The sequence below is a fragment of the Littorina saxatilis genome, linkage group LG11 (genome assembly GCF_037325665.1).
Source record: "Littorina saxatilis isolate snail1 linkage group LG11, US_GU_Lsax_2.0, whole genome shotgun sequence".
Classification (NCBI taxonomy): Eukaryota; Metazoa; Mollusca; class Gastropoda; order Littorinimorpha; family Littorinidae; genus Littorina; species Littorina saxatilis.
Window position 1 is genome coordinate 31316760 of NC_090255.1, and position 15000 is coordinate 31331759.

At 40.7% G+C, this 15000-nt stretch overlaps 2 protein-coding genes across 2 annotated transcripts in view; one reads left to right on the forward strand and one right to left on the reverse strand.

The window, feature by feature from the left end:
* LOC138980604 (alpha-amylase-like) overlaps positions 1-15000 on the forward strand; it is a 335113-nt gene that overhangs the window by 18576 nt on the left and 301537 nt on the right. The window lies entirely within an intron of this gene.
* Positions 9412-15000, reverse strand: part of LOC138979532 (uncharacterized) — a gene marked incomplete at its 5' end in the record, with an annotated part of 34455 nt that continues 28866 nt past the window's right edge. Inside the window, 3 exons of the mRNA XM_070352245.1 lie at positions 9412-10730; positions 11144-11852; positions 12516-12647. Of these exons, the coding sequence (XP_070208346.1) occupies positions 10333-10730; positions 11144-11852; positions 12516-12647 (1239 nt within the window). The remainder of the gene's footprint in view (positions 10731-11143; positions 11853-12515; positions 12648-15000) is intronic.

A 15000-nucleotide genomic window follows, 5' to 3' on the forward strand; every position in this document is an offset into this window, starting at 1 on the left:
AGACGGACAGTTGGACATGCAGAAAAACAAACGCAAGCACACTACCGTACTTGTAAACTCATAAACACCATGCGACTATTGACAGCGAGCCAAACACACACACACACACACACACACACACACACACACACACACACACACACACACACACACACACACACGCACACACACACACACACACACACACACACACTCTCTCTCTCTCTCTCTCTCTCTCTCTCGCTCACACACAAAACTGTATGGAGCCTTTATAGATTTTCGGAAAGCGTTTGACTTTGTTCACAGGGAAAAACTATGGAAAGTACTGGATCAGAATGGCATGTGTGGAAAGATTGTTTTAGCCCTTAAAAGTATGTATACGACAGTGAAAACGTGTGTTCGAGCAGGAGGTGAACTTTCAGATGTATTCATGTGTCCAGTCGGCCTAAAACAGGGTGAAAAATGCTCACCGATTTTGTTCTCATTGTTTATTAACGAATTAACCAAAGACATTATGGCAAATGGAAGACACGGTATTCAATTGTCACCGGATTTAGTCGAATTATTGATTTTGTTGTTTGCTGATGATGTGGTTTTAATCTCTGATAGTGTCATCGGTTTGCAAAACCAGCTAAATGTTTTATTGACCACCTCAAAGAAGCTTGAGGTAGTCGTAAATATGGCTAAATCGAACATAGTTGTGTTTAGAAACGGTGGCCATTTGGCATTACGAGAAAAATGGTTCTTTGGTGATAGTGAAGTGAAAGTTGTAAACATGTATAAATATTTAGGAGTCTATTTTTCCACAAGAATCTCTTTTTCCCACACTCTAAACGACCTTGCTGATCGCGCGAGAAAGGGAGTATCAGCTATCCTCAAACTTCTATGGAGTATTGGGGAATATTTTCCTGATACGTTTTTTTACAGTCAAATACAACCGATCTTGACGTACGGTTCGGAGGTCTGGGGACTCTCTGCTGATCAACAAATTGTTGAAAGAGTACATTTGTCTGCCGTTAAAAGGTTTGTCGGTGTCCATTCGAAGTCACCAAGGCATATAGTTTACGGTGAAACAGGACGTTATCCTCTGTTTGTGGTAACGCACATAAAGTGTATGAAGGTTTGGCTTCGATTAACTCGGATGGATGGCAACAGGTACCCCAAGAAAGTGTATAATATGTTATTGTCTATACAAAGGCAAAATTACACGACATAGGCTTGTAACGTTCGTAATGTTTTGTACAAGTATGGATTTGGTGAAGTGTGGGAAGCACAAGGTGTTGGTGATATTTCCACGTTTGTAAGAGAATTTCGCCAAAGACTTGTCGATTGCTTTAGACAGGATTGGCATAGTTCCCTTGAATCACACGTGTTTTATCATGTGTATTCGTTATTTAAGCAGTCCTTGTGTATGAGTGGTTATTTGTATCAGATAAGAAATGTTCATTTGAGGAGAATGTTAGCACGTTTCAGATTTGGTATGTCACCCTTAAATAACCACTATTTACAGTATAAACCCAATGTGAATAACGTAGACAGACTTTGCCCTTTGTGCTCAGATGATACACTTGAGACGGAAGTTCATTTTTTACTTGTTTGTCCCGCATATAATGAGATCAGAGTTGAATTAATAGCCTCAAAGTATTATCGGAACCCATCCATGTTTAGAATGTGCCAATTACTATCCTCTACAAATGGCCAAGTGGTAAGACAAGTTAGCAACGTATATTTACAAAGCCGGCTATACGATTTTATGCAGGTCCATAAGGTTGCTTCTTTTAACCTTTGCCGGATGCCGCTTTTGACTACACACTCCCGACGATGCGGGTTTGTCTGAACCCATACATTTGAAAGAGGGTTTTTACCGTTTATTCCTCTAACGACGATGCGGGTTTGTCTGAACCCATACATTTGAAAGAGGGTTTTTACCGTTTATTTCTCTAACGACGGGGTGGGTTCAGGGAAACCCACAGCGCTACTTCAGTGGGTGCATCGAGTTTCTCCCTTCACCGACCTCTTGCAGGGGAGGGAGAGGGGGAGGGAGAGGGGGAGGGAGAGACTGAGAGAGACTGAGAGACTAAGAGAGAGAGAGAGAGAGAGAGAGAGAGAGACTAAGAAAGAGAGAGAGAGACTAAGAAAGAGAGAGAGAGAGACTAAGAAAGCCAGAGAGAGACTAAGAAAGAGAGAGAGAGAGAGACTAAGAAAGAGAGAGAGAGAGTCTAAGAAAGAGAATGAGAGACTAAGAAAGAGAGAGAGAGAGACTAAGAAAGAGAGAGAGGGAGACTAAGAAAGAGAGAGAGAGAGAGACTAAGAGAGAGAGAGACTAAGAAAGAGAGAGAGAGACTAAGAAAGAGAGAGAGACTAAGAAAGAGAGAGAGAGACTAAGAAAGAGAGAGACTAAGAAAGAGAGAGAGAGAGAGAGAGAGACTAAGAAAGAGAGAGAGAGAGACTAAGAAAGATAGAGAGAGAGAGACAAATAAAGAGAGAGAGAGAGAGACTAAGAAAGAGAGAGAGAGAGAGACTAAGAAAAAGAGAGAGAGACTAAGAAAGAGAGAGAGAGAGACTAAGAAAGAGAGAGAGAGAGAGACTAAGAAAGAGAGAGAGAGAGAGACAAAGAAAGAGAGAGAGAGAGACTAAGAAAGAGAGAGAGAGAGAGACAAAGAAAGAGAGAGAGAGACTAAGAAAGAGAGAGAGAGACTAAGAAAGAGAGAGAGAGAGACTCACGCTCTACTTTTGTGAGACTAAGAAAGAGAGAGAGAGAGAGAGACTAAGAAAGAGAGAGAAAGACTAAGAAAGAGAGAGAGAGAGACTAAGAAAGAGAGACTAAGAAAGAGAGAGAGAGAGACTAAGAAGAGAGAGAGAGACTAAGAAAGAAAGAGAGAGAGAGAGACTAAGAAAGAGAGAGAATAAGAAAGAGAGAGAGATAGACTAAGAAAGAGCTAGAGAGAGAGAGAGACTAAGAAAGAGAGAGAGAGAGAGAGACTAAAAAAGAGAGAGAGAGACTAAGAGAGAGAGAGAGAGAGAGGCTAAGAAAGAGAGAGAGAAAGAGACTAAGAAAGAGAGAGAGACTAAGAGAGAGAGAGAGAGAATAAGAAAGAGAGAGAGAGACTAAGAGAGAGAGAGACTAAGAAAGAGAGAGAGAGAGACTAAGAAAAAGAGAGAGAGTGACTTAGAAAGAGAGAGAGAGACTAAGAAAGAGAGAGAGCGAGAGACTAAGAAAGAGAGAGAGAGACTAAGAGAGAGAGAGACTAAGAAAGAGAGAGAGAGAGACTAAGAAAGAAAGAGAGAGAGAGAGACTAAGAAAGAGAAAGAGAGAGCGAGAGACTAAGAGACAGAGAGAGAGACTAAGAGAGAGAGACAGAGAGAGAGACAGACAGAGAGACAGACAGAGAGAGACAGAGACAGACAGTCAGATAGACGGATAGACAGATAGATGGATAGACAGATAGACAGACAGACAGACAGACAGAGCAACTGACAACAGACATACAGACAGAGAGATACGGACAGACAAACAGAGAGACAGACAGTCTCTTGGAGACAAACAGGCAGACAGACACTGTTCCGCCGCTTTGGTAATTATGGGTGTAGCAGAACCCGCGCCGTCGGCAGAGGGATAGTTACAATCACTACTACTCTTTAAAAGTATGGGTTTGTGTGAACCCGCGCCATCGGTAGTGTTTATGTAAATTATCATTATCAATTAATTCTGATGTTTTGTCATGTACACACTAAACATTTGCAGACAGGGAGCAAATTAGGTGTGTGAGAGATACTTAAAATTTCAAAACGATACCTTTAATGGTTCCAGAGTTACAATGATTTTAGTGTGAACCCAGGAAGCACGGCAAAGGTTAAACATTGTTCGCTTGTATTATGTGTCACCAGTCTTGTTATGGGCCGGAGGCCTAACAAATAACATTTCCGACTCCGACTCTGACTCTCACACACACACACACACACACACACACACACACACACACACACACACAGTGTTCCACAAATTGTTTACCCTTTATTTCGGTAAATGCACTGATGCAAGTTTTCTACTTCTTGGCAAGAACAGTCTCGTAGCACGGTATCATGAGTCTACAATGACAACACTAATAATGCAACACACATCCACTCTTCAACTTCTTCCATCTTAAAAACAAACAAACAAATAAAACCCAAAAAACCCACACGCACAAAAAAAAGAAACAAGGAAAGAAACGAACTAACAAAAAACACACATCGAACACAAATCTTAAAAATGGACAACACCCCCCGCACACACGTTTTGAAGATAATGACAAGGAATTGCGTCCACATATCACTTTTACATACTTATTCACTTACATGGAAACTGTATAGGGGGTAGAGAAAATTTTTTATACACATTATAGATGCATTTAACCATGGAAACATTTCTTACATCTATGTAAAACCAAAACACTCTTGCAAAGGCAAAATTACAAACACACGAACCCCCCCCCCCCCCGCACACACACGAACCAGCGCACGCACACTAGCACGCACACACAGACACACACACACGCACGCACACTAACACACACACACACACACACACACACACACACAGTCACTCTCACTCTCTTCCAACCTCTACTCATTCTTCCTCATTTATGATTTGAATGATGCTATAGTCATATTTATACAGGTATAAATCTCCGTGAATATTCCACAAGCCAAAACTTAAACTTCACAGATTTACACACGTGTACTATTATTAAGTAAAACAAAACCTCTTCAAACAAACCATACTAATAAGTTATAAAATGTGATTTCATAAGCTTATCGATCTTCTTGTGAGAAGAGGTATCAGACATGCTGCAAGGTACCGTCACTCTGGTACAATTCAAGAACGGTGTAACAAAATAATTGTTTGGAGTTCAGGAAAATATGTTCACTGATAAAGCCTTAGATTTCATTATTTTATTGGCCAAATTTTATATTTACAAATGTAAATGGAACTCTGATGAAAATTGTCTAGTACTAGGCTCTACTCTTCCTCCTTAATTCGTTAACAGTATCTTGATATATATTCTGTTGTAAACTTGAATCTTGTAGTAATCAATATTATTTAAGGGTCTAGTAGTTGTTGTAGTCAAACAGTCCTATACAGTGCCTCCTTAACTTTCCCCCTCTCTCTCTCTATTTCTCTCTCTTTTCTATATCATTCTTTTAGTATGCATGTTGTATGTATGTATGTGGCGATGTGAACTGTGATGTAATGTATAATGTGTTGTATAAAAAAAATTAAAAAAAATAAAAAATAAATAAAAAAGGAAAAAAAAGAATAAAACAAAAAAAACAAAAAAACAAAATAATTCTCCCTGTCTTCAGTCCGCCTTGGACTACTGTCCAATTAAACGTGAAAATAAAGTATAAGCCTAATACTAATTGGGCGAAGTCCACTTCACGAAGCTCGCTGGACGAAAAGCGTTGCAACTGAATTCTTTGGTTTGGCCCCCCAAAAAAAATAGTCTGTTTACGGTAACCCGACTGACCCTATTTTTTTCGCGCGACCCTAGACTATTTTTTGGCATTTGGGAAAAAGAAAAAAAAAGAAAAATAAATATATGGTTTTTTGGAAAAAAAAAAAAAATCCCGACCTACTGACCCTATTTTTTGGGCCTATGTTACCGTAAACAGACCTATTTTTTGTTGGCCTTAAAAGACTTCGCGACTCGACTGAGTCTTCATGAAGTCAACTTCGGTCTTTACTGAAGGACAGCCTTCACGGAATGAATCTAAACTGCACGGGAGGCATGAAGGTGTTGAATGTTGGTATATGTCCAAGTGGAACAAAGCTCTTGTCCCGTGCACCAGCATGGACAGATCTGTGGTGGTTTAGATGATCGTTAACACGGGAAGGAGGGTGTCTTTAACGTTTCCGACAGTCACGGCAACTTTGAGTGTTAACTGATGTACAAAGTTAGAAGAAAAGCATTAACACACGTATTACTCTTAACACGAAAAATTAAAATTAAAACATGAAAAAACGGAAGCAAAAGGGGGGGGGGGGGGGAAGGGGTAGAAATAGGAACACTGACACACAAAAATAATGATAAAAAATAATGAAAAATAAAACACACACACACACACACACACACACACACACACACACACACACACACACACACACACACACACAAACAAACAAACACTGATTCAAACAAAGACTAGGGAAAAGTAGAAGAAAAACACAAAAGAAGCATGACTAAAATAAACAAACAAATGGAGAAAAAAAAACCCACCTACGTTCTTTACGAAAAGCCGAAAAGGCAAGAGACAAAACGAAACAAGAATCAATTAACTAACAGAATGATTTACACATACAAAGGGAACAAATAGTATCGAGAACATTTACAAAACATACAAGCGTCAACAAAATCTCGAGCATACCAATGACTATAAAAATTCTGCACACAAAAATCTCGTTTTTACTAAAGTTACCCTTCATCAATATACACATGTTTTTCATCCACTTCGACTTCAATATGGATACAACATGATAAAATGTACATAATTCTTGACAGAAGAGTATACATATTCAACTAGACACACATTAGAATACGCTAGCATTAGAGACAGACTGAAACGGAACTTCCAGTATGCCTGGTATCAATTTTATATTCATCCCAAACTAAAACACAACGTGAAAAGTCGGTATATGTTTCCTGGCTGCAATCCCATTCACATTAAAAACAAATCTTATTAATAAATATTCTCAAATTAGTATCTTCATTTGTTTACTTCTTTTATGTTTCGCTTTGGATTCGTTGATATAATTTTTATGCTTGTGTTCAGATTCCCTATGTCATATAGTGTATGTCACGTTACTAAAACTGAATAAAATTTTGTTTAAATCAAAAACAAAATCCGCTGATCTCTAAGTAATTCTTTCAAGACTCACGACTCAAAATCGTCTTCTTCTTCTCACTTCTATCTGTAGGAGGCACAGTTATCGAGTTATCTTTATATTTTTTCTTTGTTAGCTTTACATTTATCTCTCCAATTTCGATTTGATAGCTTCAAACAGTTCAAATAGTTAAATGTTGACTTTAACCGTTTTCATAGTTTGTCTTTTTTTTGCACCGACTTTACAGAAGATCCAACCGAAGGAAAATGTATATCTTACTTTGGAGCATCATGATTCGTTTGGTGTCATGCAGTTAAGAAAATGTAGCAAAATTACGAATATGAACGTTTTATGCATAGCTATTTGAGAGCTTCTATCTAAAATGTTGATAGAAAAGGGATTTGTAAAACTGTTTACTTTAAGATTCGTTACGCATAAATCCCCGACCCCTCAAAAACTGGCAGAAAAACGGATCAATTATAGTCCTGAAGGATACTATCATTATTACCCGAATTAATGACAATTAACATTGTTGCAAAGTGTCATGAAACTTACTGTCATTGAGAAAGTTGATAACAATGAAAATATTACTTTCATTTTTAGCGTAGATGCACGAGTAATTTTAACAGAGATTTCAGATTATCTCCCCTGACCTTCTGTTCAATTATTCTGTTGACGAATTTTTCCAGTCCCTTCATTTCATAATAAACACATATGAATTATTTATTCAAGTCAAAATGGGCATTCATCATGCATTATCATCAATACACACAAAAAACCATATATTATGTTCGTGAAAACCTCACTGGCAAGATTGCAAACTTAGCATTTGCTATACACTTTAAGTCCATGTATCTGCTCACATGATCTTCCCCCTAGAATGACAGAACATATACACAGCCATCTCAACAGTATTCTCAGGAAAACGATTGTCAGGTTAAGGTTCAAATGAAAGTGCGATATTGTTACTTAAATCCTCTTTGTAATGCGTTATATATACACAAACACGAAGCAAACACTAAAGTGCACAGAGTTAAGTGAAACATGTACTAAGGGCGTTCATTTTCAATAAAGTGTCCAGATCGCATGTGTGTTTCGTGTATGTTTGTTTAATTTTTCTTGATGAAGGGAAAAGAACCATTCAAAAAGAAGAGATAACACTGATACGCACTTCGAATCAAACTCAAGAGCGAAATATACACACATTTTGAAGAGCCGATTCCTCACCCCTAACAATGCCAATTGATGCACACCATGCACGATAAAAGACGAAAAACACAATCATGGACATTCACAATTCTACAATTACAAACGATGATGAAGTTAACTTTACTGAAAAATCAACGACTTACAACAGAGACAAATTCAAAACACAAGATTGAATCTTACAAATCAAGTAGGAAAAAGATGGAATCTTATGCATAAATGACACAGTAAGATTTACACTCGTGTGCAGCCATATCAATACGATCAGAATTCACCACACAATCTAAACATGAACTAAATGAGCATGTACTATACCTGCCTACTGTCAATATTCCATGTAAGTGGATGAAATGAACATGTGCATTAAAAAAAAAACACATTTCATGCAGGTTCACATGTTGAACAAGTTCTACATATCGCTCTGTTTCTGGTTAAAGCTTTGCTGATTACCCTTTTTCTGCAGAGCAAAATGTCAATATCTCGTTTTTAGAGAGAATTATTCAATCCCCGATATTTTCGTTCACACTAACAGCACATATCTCGTTTGAATTAAAATTCATGCGCTGTCCACTTTTTTCTGCGCCTGAAATGTCCACACACACACACACACACACACACACACACACACACACACACACACATACCTAAAGTGTGGATGGTTACCTAAGAGGCGGCACTGGGTGTAGTGCCTTTCTAGTGCACTTGCACTACAACAGCACTGGGTGCAGTACTCGCTCCGGCATCGAAGAATTTTGCACTAAAAAATGCACAAAATTTGACCTATTTCGTCGCCTATAGAGGACGGAAAGAATGTCATTTTAAACATTGTTATGACATTCTTTCCGTCAAAAAAGTCAATTTAACGGTGTTAAATGAAGCGACCATCCACACAATTAGGTTGCCATCCAGAGTTTAGGTTGCCATCCACGTGTGGATGGTTGCCTTATGGTGATTTAGGCAACCAAACCTGTGGAAACGGGGGTACACACACACACACACACACACACACACACACACACACACACACACACACATGCAACCATGCAAGCACTGATAATAAAGTTGTTGATACATTTTTGCTGACCAACACTTACAATTCCAGACTGATTAGGCCAACAACAAAAAAAAAGGTCTGTTTACGGTAACCCGACCGACCCTAGTTTTTTCGCGCGACCCTAGACTTTTTTTTGGCATTTCGGAAAAGAAAAAGAAAAAAATCTTGTTTTTTTGGCAAAATAACGTAAAAATATGGGTTTTTGGAAGAAAAAAAAGAAAAAAAAAAAAAAAAATCCCGACCTACCGACCCTATTTTTTTGGCCTATGTTACCGTAAACAGACCTTTTTTTTTTTTGGCCTTAGTGATTGTATCTTTGCTGATATAGATAGCTGATATATTTTGACACAGTCTTAGATTATTAGATAGGAAACGGTGTTGTGTCTTTGAATTAAAACATAGTTTTTGTTGTCTGCCAGTTTGTAAATGTTGGCATGATAACGGCATCTTTCGAAGAGTTTTCTAAATGTCTCTATATCTTTGACACAGTTCGACTTGATTCCATGCGGGTAGATTAAAATGACAATGTTGCATGTGGCAGGCTTCCCTACGCCAATACACCATTTTTGTTGGAGACAGAGTGCAATGTGTCTTGAACGTTTTAGGTGCAGTTCAAGTATTCTGAGATGTTTTACAACTGTCAGTTTTCTAGGGTCACGTTGGTCAGAAAATGACAACAGTCAGGAAAGTCTCCGCTACTAAAATGGAACGCCATAGCCAAGCTCAGACTGAATTATGATTTATCTTTCTCAATACTGGGTCCAATTTCTGGCCTAAACTGACCAGGACAGAGGGGGACAGTACACCGCAAGCGTTAAGAAACTGACCCCTCACAAATGCTGCCATCTCATGGTCACTCGTTACGTATGTCACCTTTATATGCCAGCGGCAATCCACGTCGACCGCTCGCGTAAAAGCGGTTATGACAAGTTGGCGGAGAGGAGGGGTTGACCCCTCCTATATCAGTCAGTCAGTACTTTGGTAGTGTGTGGTTTTGGTCAGGACTGATTGATTCTTGATTTCGCATGACCCTGGAATCCTGGAGGCTTTGCCAGGAAACGTCATCAGTTCGACAAATTTTAGTTGCAAGAGTTGCGGCAATACTGTCAAATACGGGGAGAGAATGCAGAATAAGCGTCTGTGTCATTGCCAAACACACGTGACTGAAACTATGATCGTCGATTCAATTTTTTCGAGTCCAAAGGTCAAGCTGTAAACATACAGACGGTCACGACTGGTCAACAGAAGCTGGCTTGAGCTGTAGAATGTCTCCGCTGTCATGCAGGGATTGCACAGCCGCTTCCGTTTCGCTCTGATACTCTGAAGACACGGGGATGGCTTTGGGCGGCGAAGGAGAAAATGGCGGCTCGGTGGCCTGCTTCATTAGCATGCTGTCGTATGAGAGGCCGCGGTCTATCGGGCTGCTGATGGCGCCGTTGTTAAACGGCATGTGATTGGCTGTTGATGACATCATTTGCTGCCTGCCGAGAGGCGTGAGGCTGGAGATGGGGAGGAGGGTGTTGGAGTGGGAGCTGACAGGGGAACTCAGCGCGGCCAGGACTGCAGAGTTATGCCCCTGGTACAGCGTGGAGTAGCTGGGCAGCGGCTTCATGTCTTCAGGACTGTCTGAAAAAGTCAACAGACACAGAATAAGTACATCCACTACATAACTCGTCACCACAATTCATGGATGGTAAGAGTGTTTTATTATAGACAAAGAACACTGTTATGCATGGCTGTATAATGTGAATATACTCCCATTGGCAGCCGTAAACCCATCTATTTGCAAGTGCATGTGAATATAAAGATGACTAGTTAACTGGTACATTTCGAAATCGAATCACAAAGGACTTCGAAAAAGAACGAGAAAAAGGAGAAAAAAGTGCTGGACTGAACTGAACTGAAAATCTTTCTACTAGGATTGAGAAGGCTAAAGAGGAAGAAGACAGTAGCAGAAGAAGGAGATAGAGACAAATGAGAAAATTAACAGAAGACAACAAGGTTTTTTGGGTGAAAAAAAAAAGCCACAGCGAACTCACAAAATTCTCTACCTGCCATGGATGCAGTGTTGACCTCCGTCCGGGTCAAGGTCAAATCCAGCAGACCTTGAGAAGAAACGGACCCGGCGCTGGAACCCTGGGAACCCACACTGGATCCGGAAAGACCGCTCGCTGACAAACCGGATTCGTGAAGACCACTTTCTAGCTGGAGCCCAGAACTGGTTATGACGGACATGCCAGGCAGGGGCAGACCCGACCCGCCGAGATGCCCTCCGCTCAACCCTGAAGCCATCGAAGAACCCTGCAGGGTTAGTCGAGACCCGCTTCCGCTCAGCCCGTTTCCGGTGACGCTGTAGCCTGATCCAAGACTCATTGACCCCAGATTTCCTGACCCCAAAACGGACCCAGAACCGGGGTAGCCCGTTCCCAGAGAGGTGGACAGGTTGAGAGAGAGTGTCTGCGGCAACGTAGTGTGCGTGTCGTGCAGCATCTGATGCTGCTGCTGCTGCATGTGACTGTGCTGCTGCTGTTGCTGCTGCTGGTGGTGGGGATGCAGCGGGGGTGGTTGCGGGTGCTGCTGGTGCTGCATCATGGCCGCGCCGCTTCCGTCGAAGGATGGGATGGAGGTGGTGTCTGAGACGGAGGCGGACGAGGATGAGGACTTGGACTTGGATTTGGAGGAGGAGCTCCTCGGCTTCCGCTTTCTCGTCTGTATTCCGTCCTTCTTCATGGATAACGGTCGCGCCACCTGTTGAGTGCAATGAATCACCAATGAATGAATGGATGAATGAATGAATAAGTCAGTGAATGACTGAATAAGTGATGAATGAAGGAATGAAGGAGTGAATGGTTGAATGAATGAATGAATGAATGAATAAATGAATGAATGAGTAAATGAATGAATCAGTGAATTTGAATTACTAATTGAATGAATGAAGGAATGAATGATTAAATGAATAAATGAATCTATCAGTCAATCAATCAATCAATCAATCTATGGATGAGTGAACGGATGGATGGATGAATGAATGAATGAATGAATGAATGAATCAATTAAACAGTAGATGAAGACAAAGCGGCTCCGCTTTCTGTATTTTCAATGACGATAATGGTGATGATAACGATGAACACAGTAATACAGTAATCACAGTTTAAAGTTTTCTTATCTGCAATCAGATATAATGTGAACATTTCATGTCATGAAAATGAAAAAAACAACCGCGAAAAACGAGAAAATTCAACAACAACAAGTAAATATTGATCCATTTAAGACTCATGATAATTCAAACGATGAACACTTCGCATTCTATTCTTCTCATTCCCAATCATCATTTCGTGCGAAATTATTCTTTCCCTGTGAATTACACCTCATAGTTAAATGAACCAGAAAGACCATCTAAGACTTTGTTACCTGATGCAGTTTGAAGTAGAGGCCACAGGCGTTGCACACAGGCTCTCCCTCGGCGTTCCGTCGCCACAATGTCGTGGTCGTGGTGCCGCAGTTGGCGCAAGACAGACCCATCCGTCGCCCCGACGACTGCAACAACGACCACAAATACATTTAAGAATTTAAGGTTCGTCCCTTGACGGGATACTGGGTTTTATTTGTTTTAGACAGTGGTTGAGTGAGTTATTCAGGGATGGTTTGGCACGAGATCTGCTACGGACAGACAGACAGACAGACAGAAAGACAGGCAGAAGACAAAGGCAGGCAGATGTGTAGAAACTCGCAGATGGACAGCTAGATAGGCAAGCCTGCACAGTGAAGGAACCGGGACGGACGGAGGGAGAAATGGATGGACAGAGGGGGGGGGGGGAGAGAGGGAGAGAGAAAGAAAGAGAGAGAGAGAGAGAGAGAGAGAGAGAGAGAGAGAGAGAGAGAGAGAGAGAGAGAGAGAGAAGGACACAGAAAAATAAAGAGGGAGGGAGAAAGAGAGAGAGAGAAAGAGAGAGAGAGAGACAGACAGACAGACAGACAGACAGACTGTCAGACAGACAGACTGTCAGACAGACAGACAGAGAGACGGACAGAGGTGAAACAAAGGAGCGTAACGTTCTTAATTTGTGCACTCCGGGTAGCCTGTCTGCCATGTACCCGGTTATACCCCCAATAGTCACCTGTCGTCTTCGTCGCGTTTTGACCTATTTTCATGATTGATCGTGTTTGCTCTCAAGCGGTGTGTTCCTACTTTCATCCGATCTCAAGTGGATAAATCCTTAAAGGGACGTTCCTTGCAGAATTATTTTAGCGCAATCTCCCGGATTCGGATAAGCTTGCAAGGAATTATAATTGGAAACAAGGAAAGAGAAACACATTCAGACGACTGATAAAAAAACACAAATCAAAACATACAAAAAGATATTGTTGTTTTTTTACTTGAAATTCTTTACAAAGCACATTTTTGTAAATAATATAAAAAAAAATGTCCGTTTTTACGAGACTTTTTAACATTCAAAATCTATAGGCAAAGACGCACCATGTGAAGTGACAGACAGACAGACAGACAGACAGACAGACAGACAAACAGACAGACACGTTGGATTGGCTTTGTCTTTCATGTAAGATGGCGCCTTTCCGGCATGCAGGCGTAAACGTCTTTCCCTATGTCAGCATAGTTAGTCTGTCCATCAATCTTACGATTTGTCCATGTTAAGTTTCTTGAAGAATCATGGCTTAACTGGTACAGCTTCTGGGCTACTTACGATTTGTCCATGTTAAGTTTCTTGAAGAATCATGGCTTAACTGGTACAGCTTCTGGGCTACTTACGATTTGTCCATGTTAAGTTTCTTGAAGAATCATGGCTAAACTGGTACAGCTTCTGGGCTACTTACGATTTGTCCATGTTAAGTTTCTTGAAGAATCGTGGCTTAACTGGTACAGCTTCTGGGCTACTTACGATTTGTCCATGTTAAGTTTCTTGAAGAATCATGGCTTAACTGGTACAGCTTCTGGGCTACTTACGATTTGTCCATGTTAAGTTTCTTGAAGAATCATGGCTAAACTGGTACAGCTTCTGGGCTACTTACGATTTGTCCATGTTAAGTTTCTTGAAGAATCGTGGCTTAACTGGTACAGCTTCTGGGCTACTTACGATTTGTCCATGTTAAGTTTCTTGAAGAATCATGGCTTAACTGGTACAGCTTCTGGGCTACTTACGATTTGTCCATGTTAAGTTTCTTGAAGAATCATGGCTAAACTGGTACAGCTTCTGGGCTACTTACGATTTGTCCATGTTAAGTTTCTTGAAGAATCATGGCTTAAACTGGTACAGCTTCTGGGCTACTTACGATTTGTCCATGTTAAGTTTCTTGAAGAATCATGGCTTAACTGGTACAGCTTCTGGGCTACTTACGATTTGTCCATGTTAAGTTTCTTGAAGAATCATGGCTTAACTGGTACAGCTTCTGGGCTACTTACGATTTGTCCATGTTAAGTTTCTTGAAGAATCATGGCTTAAACTGGTACAGCTTCTGGGCTACTTACGATTTGTCCATGTTAAGTTTCTTGAAGAATCATGGCTTAACTGGTACAGCTTCTGGGCTACTTACGATTTGTCCATGTTAAGTTTCTTGAAGAATCATGGCTTAAACTGGTACAGCTTCTGAGCTACTTACGATTTGTCCATGTTAAGTTTCTTGAAGAATCATGGCTTAACTGGTACAGCTTCTGGGCTACTTATGATTTGTCCATGTTAAGTTTCTTGAAGAATCATGGCTTAACTGGTACAGCTTCTGGGCTACATGTCTCTTTTTGTCTCTGTGTGTCTTTCCCTGCTTCAGTCCTCACTGCTTGTCTTTGTGTCCATCAAGGCTGGACACAAAGGAACAGCCAGACAGCCAGCCAGCCAGACAGTCAGAAGACAATGGACACAAAGTACAGTCGAACATGCCCTGG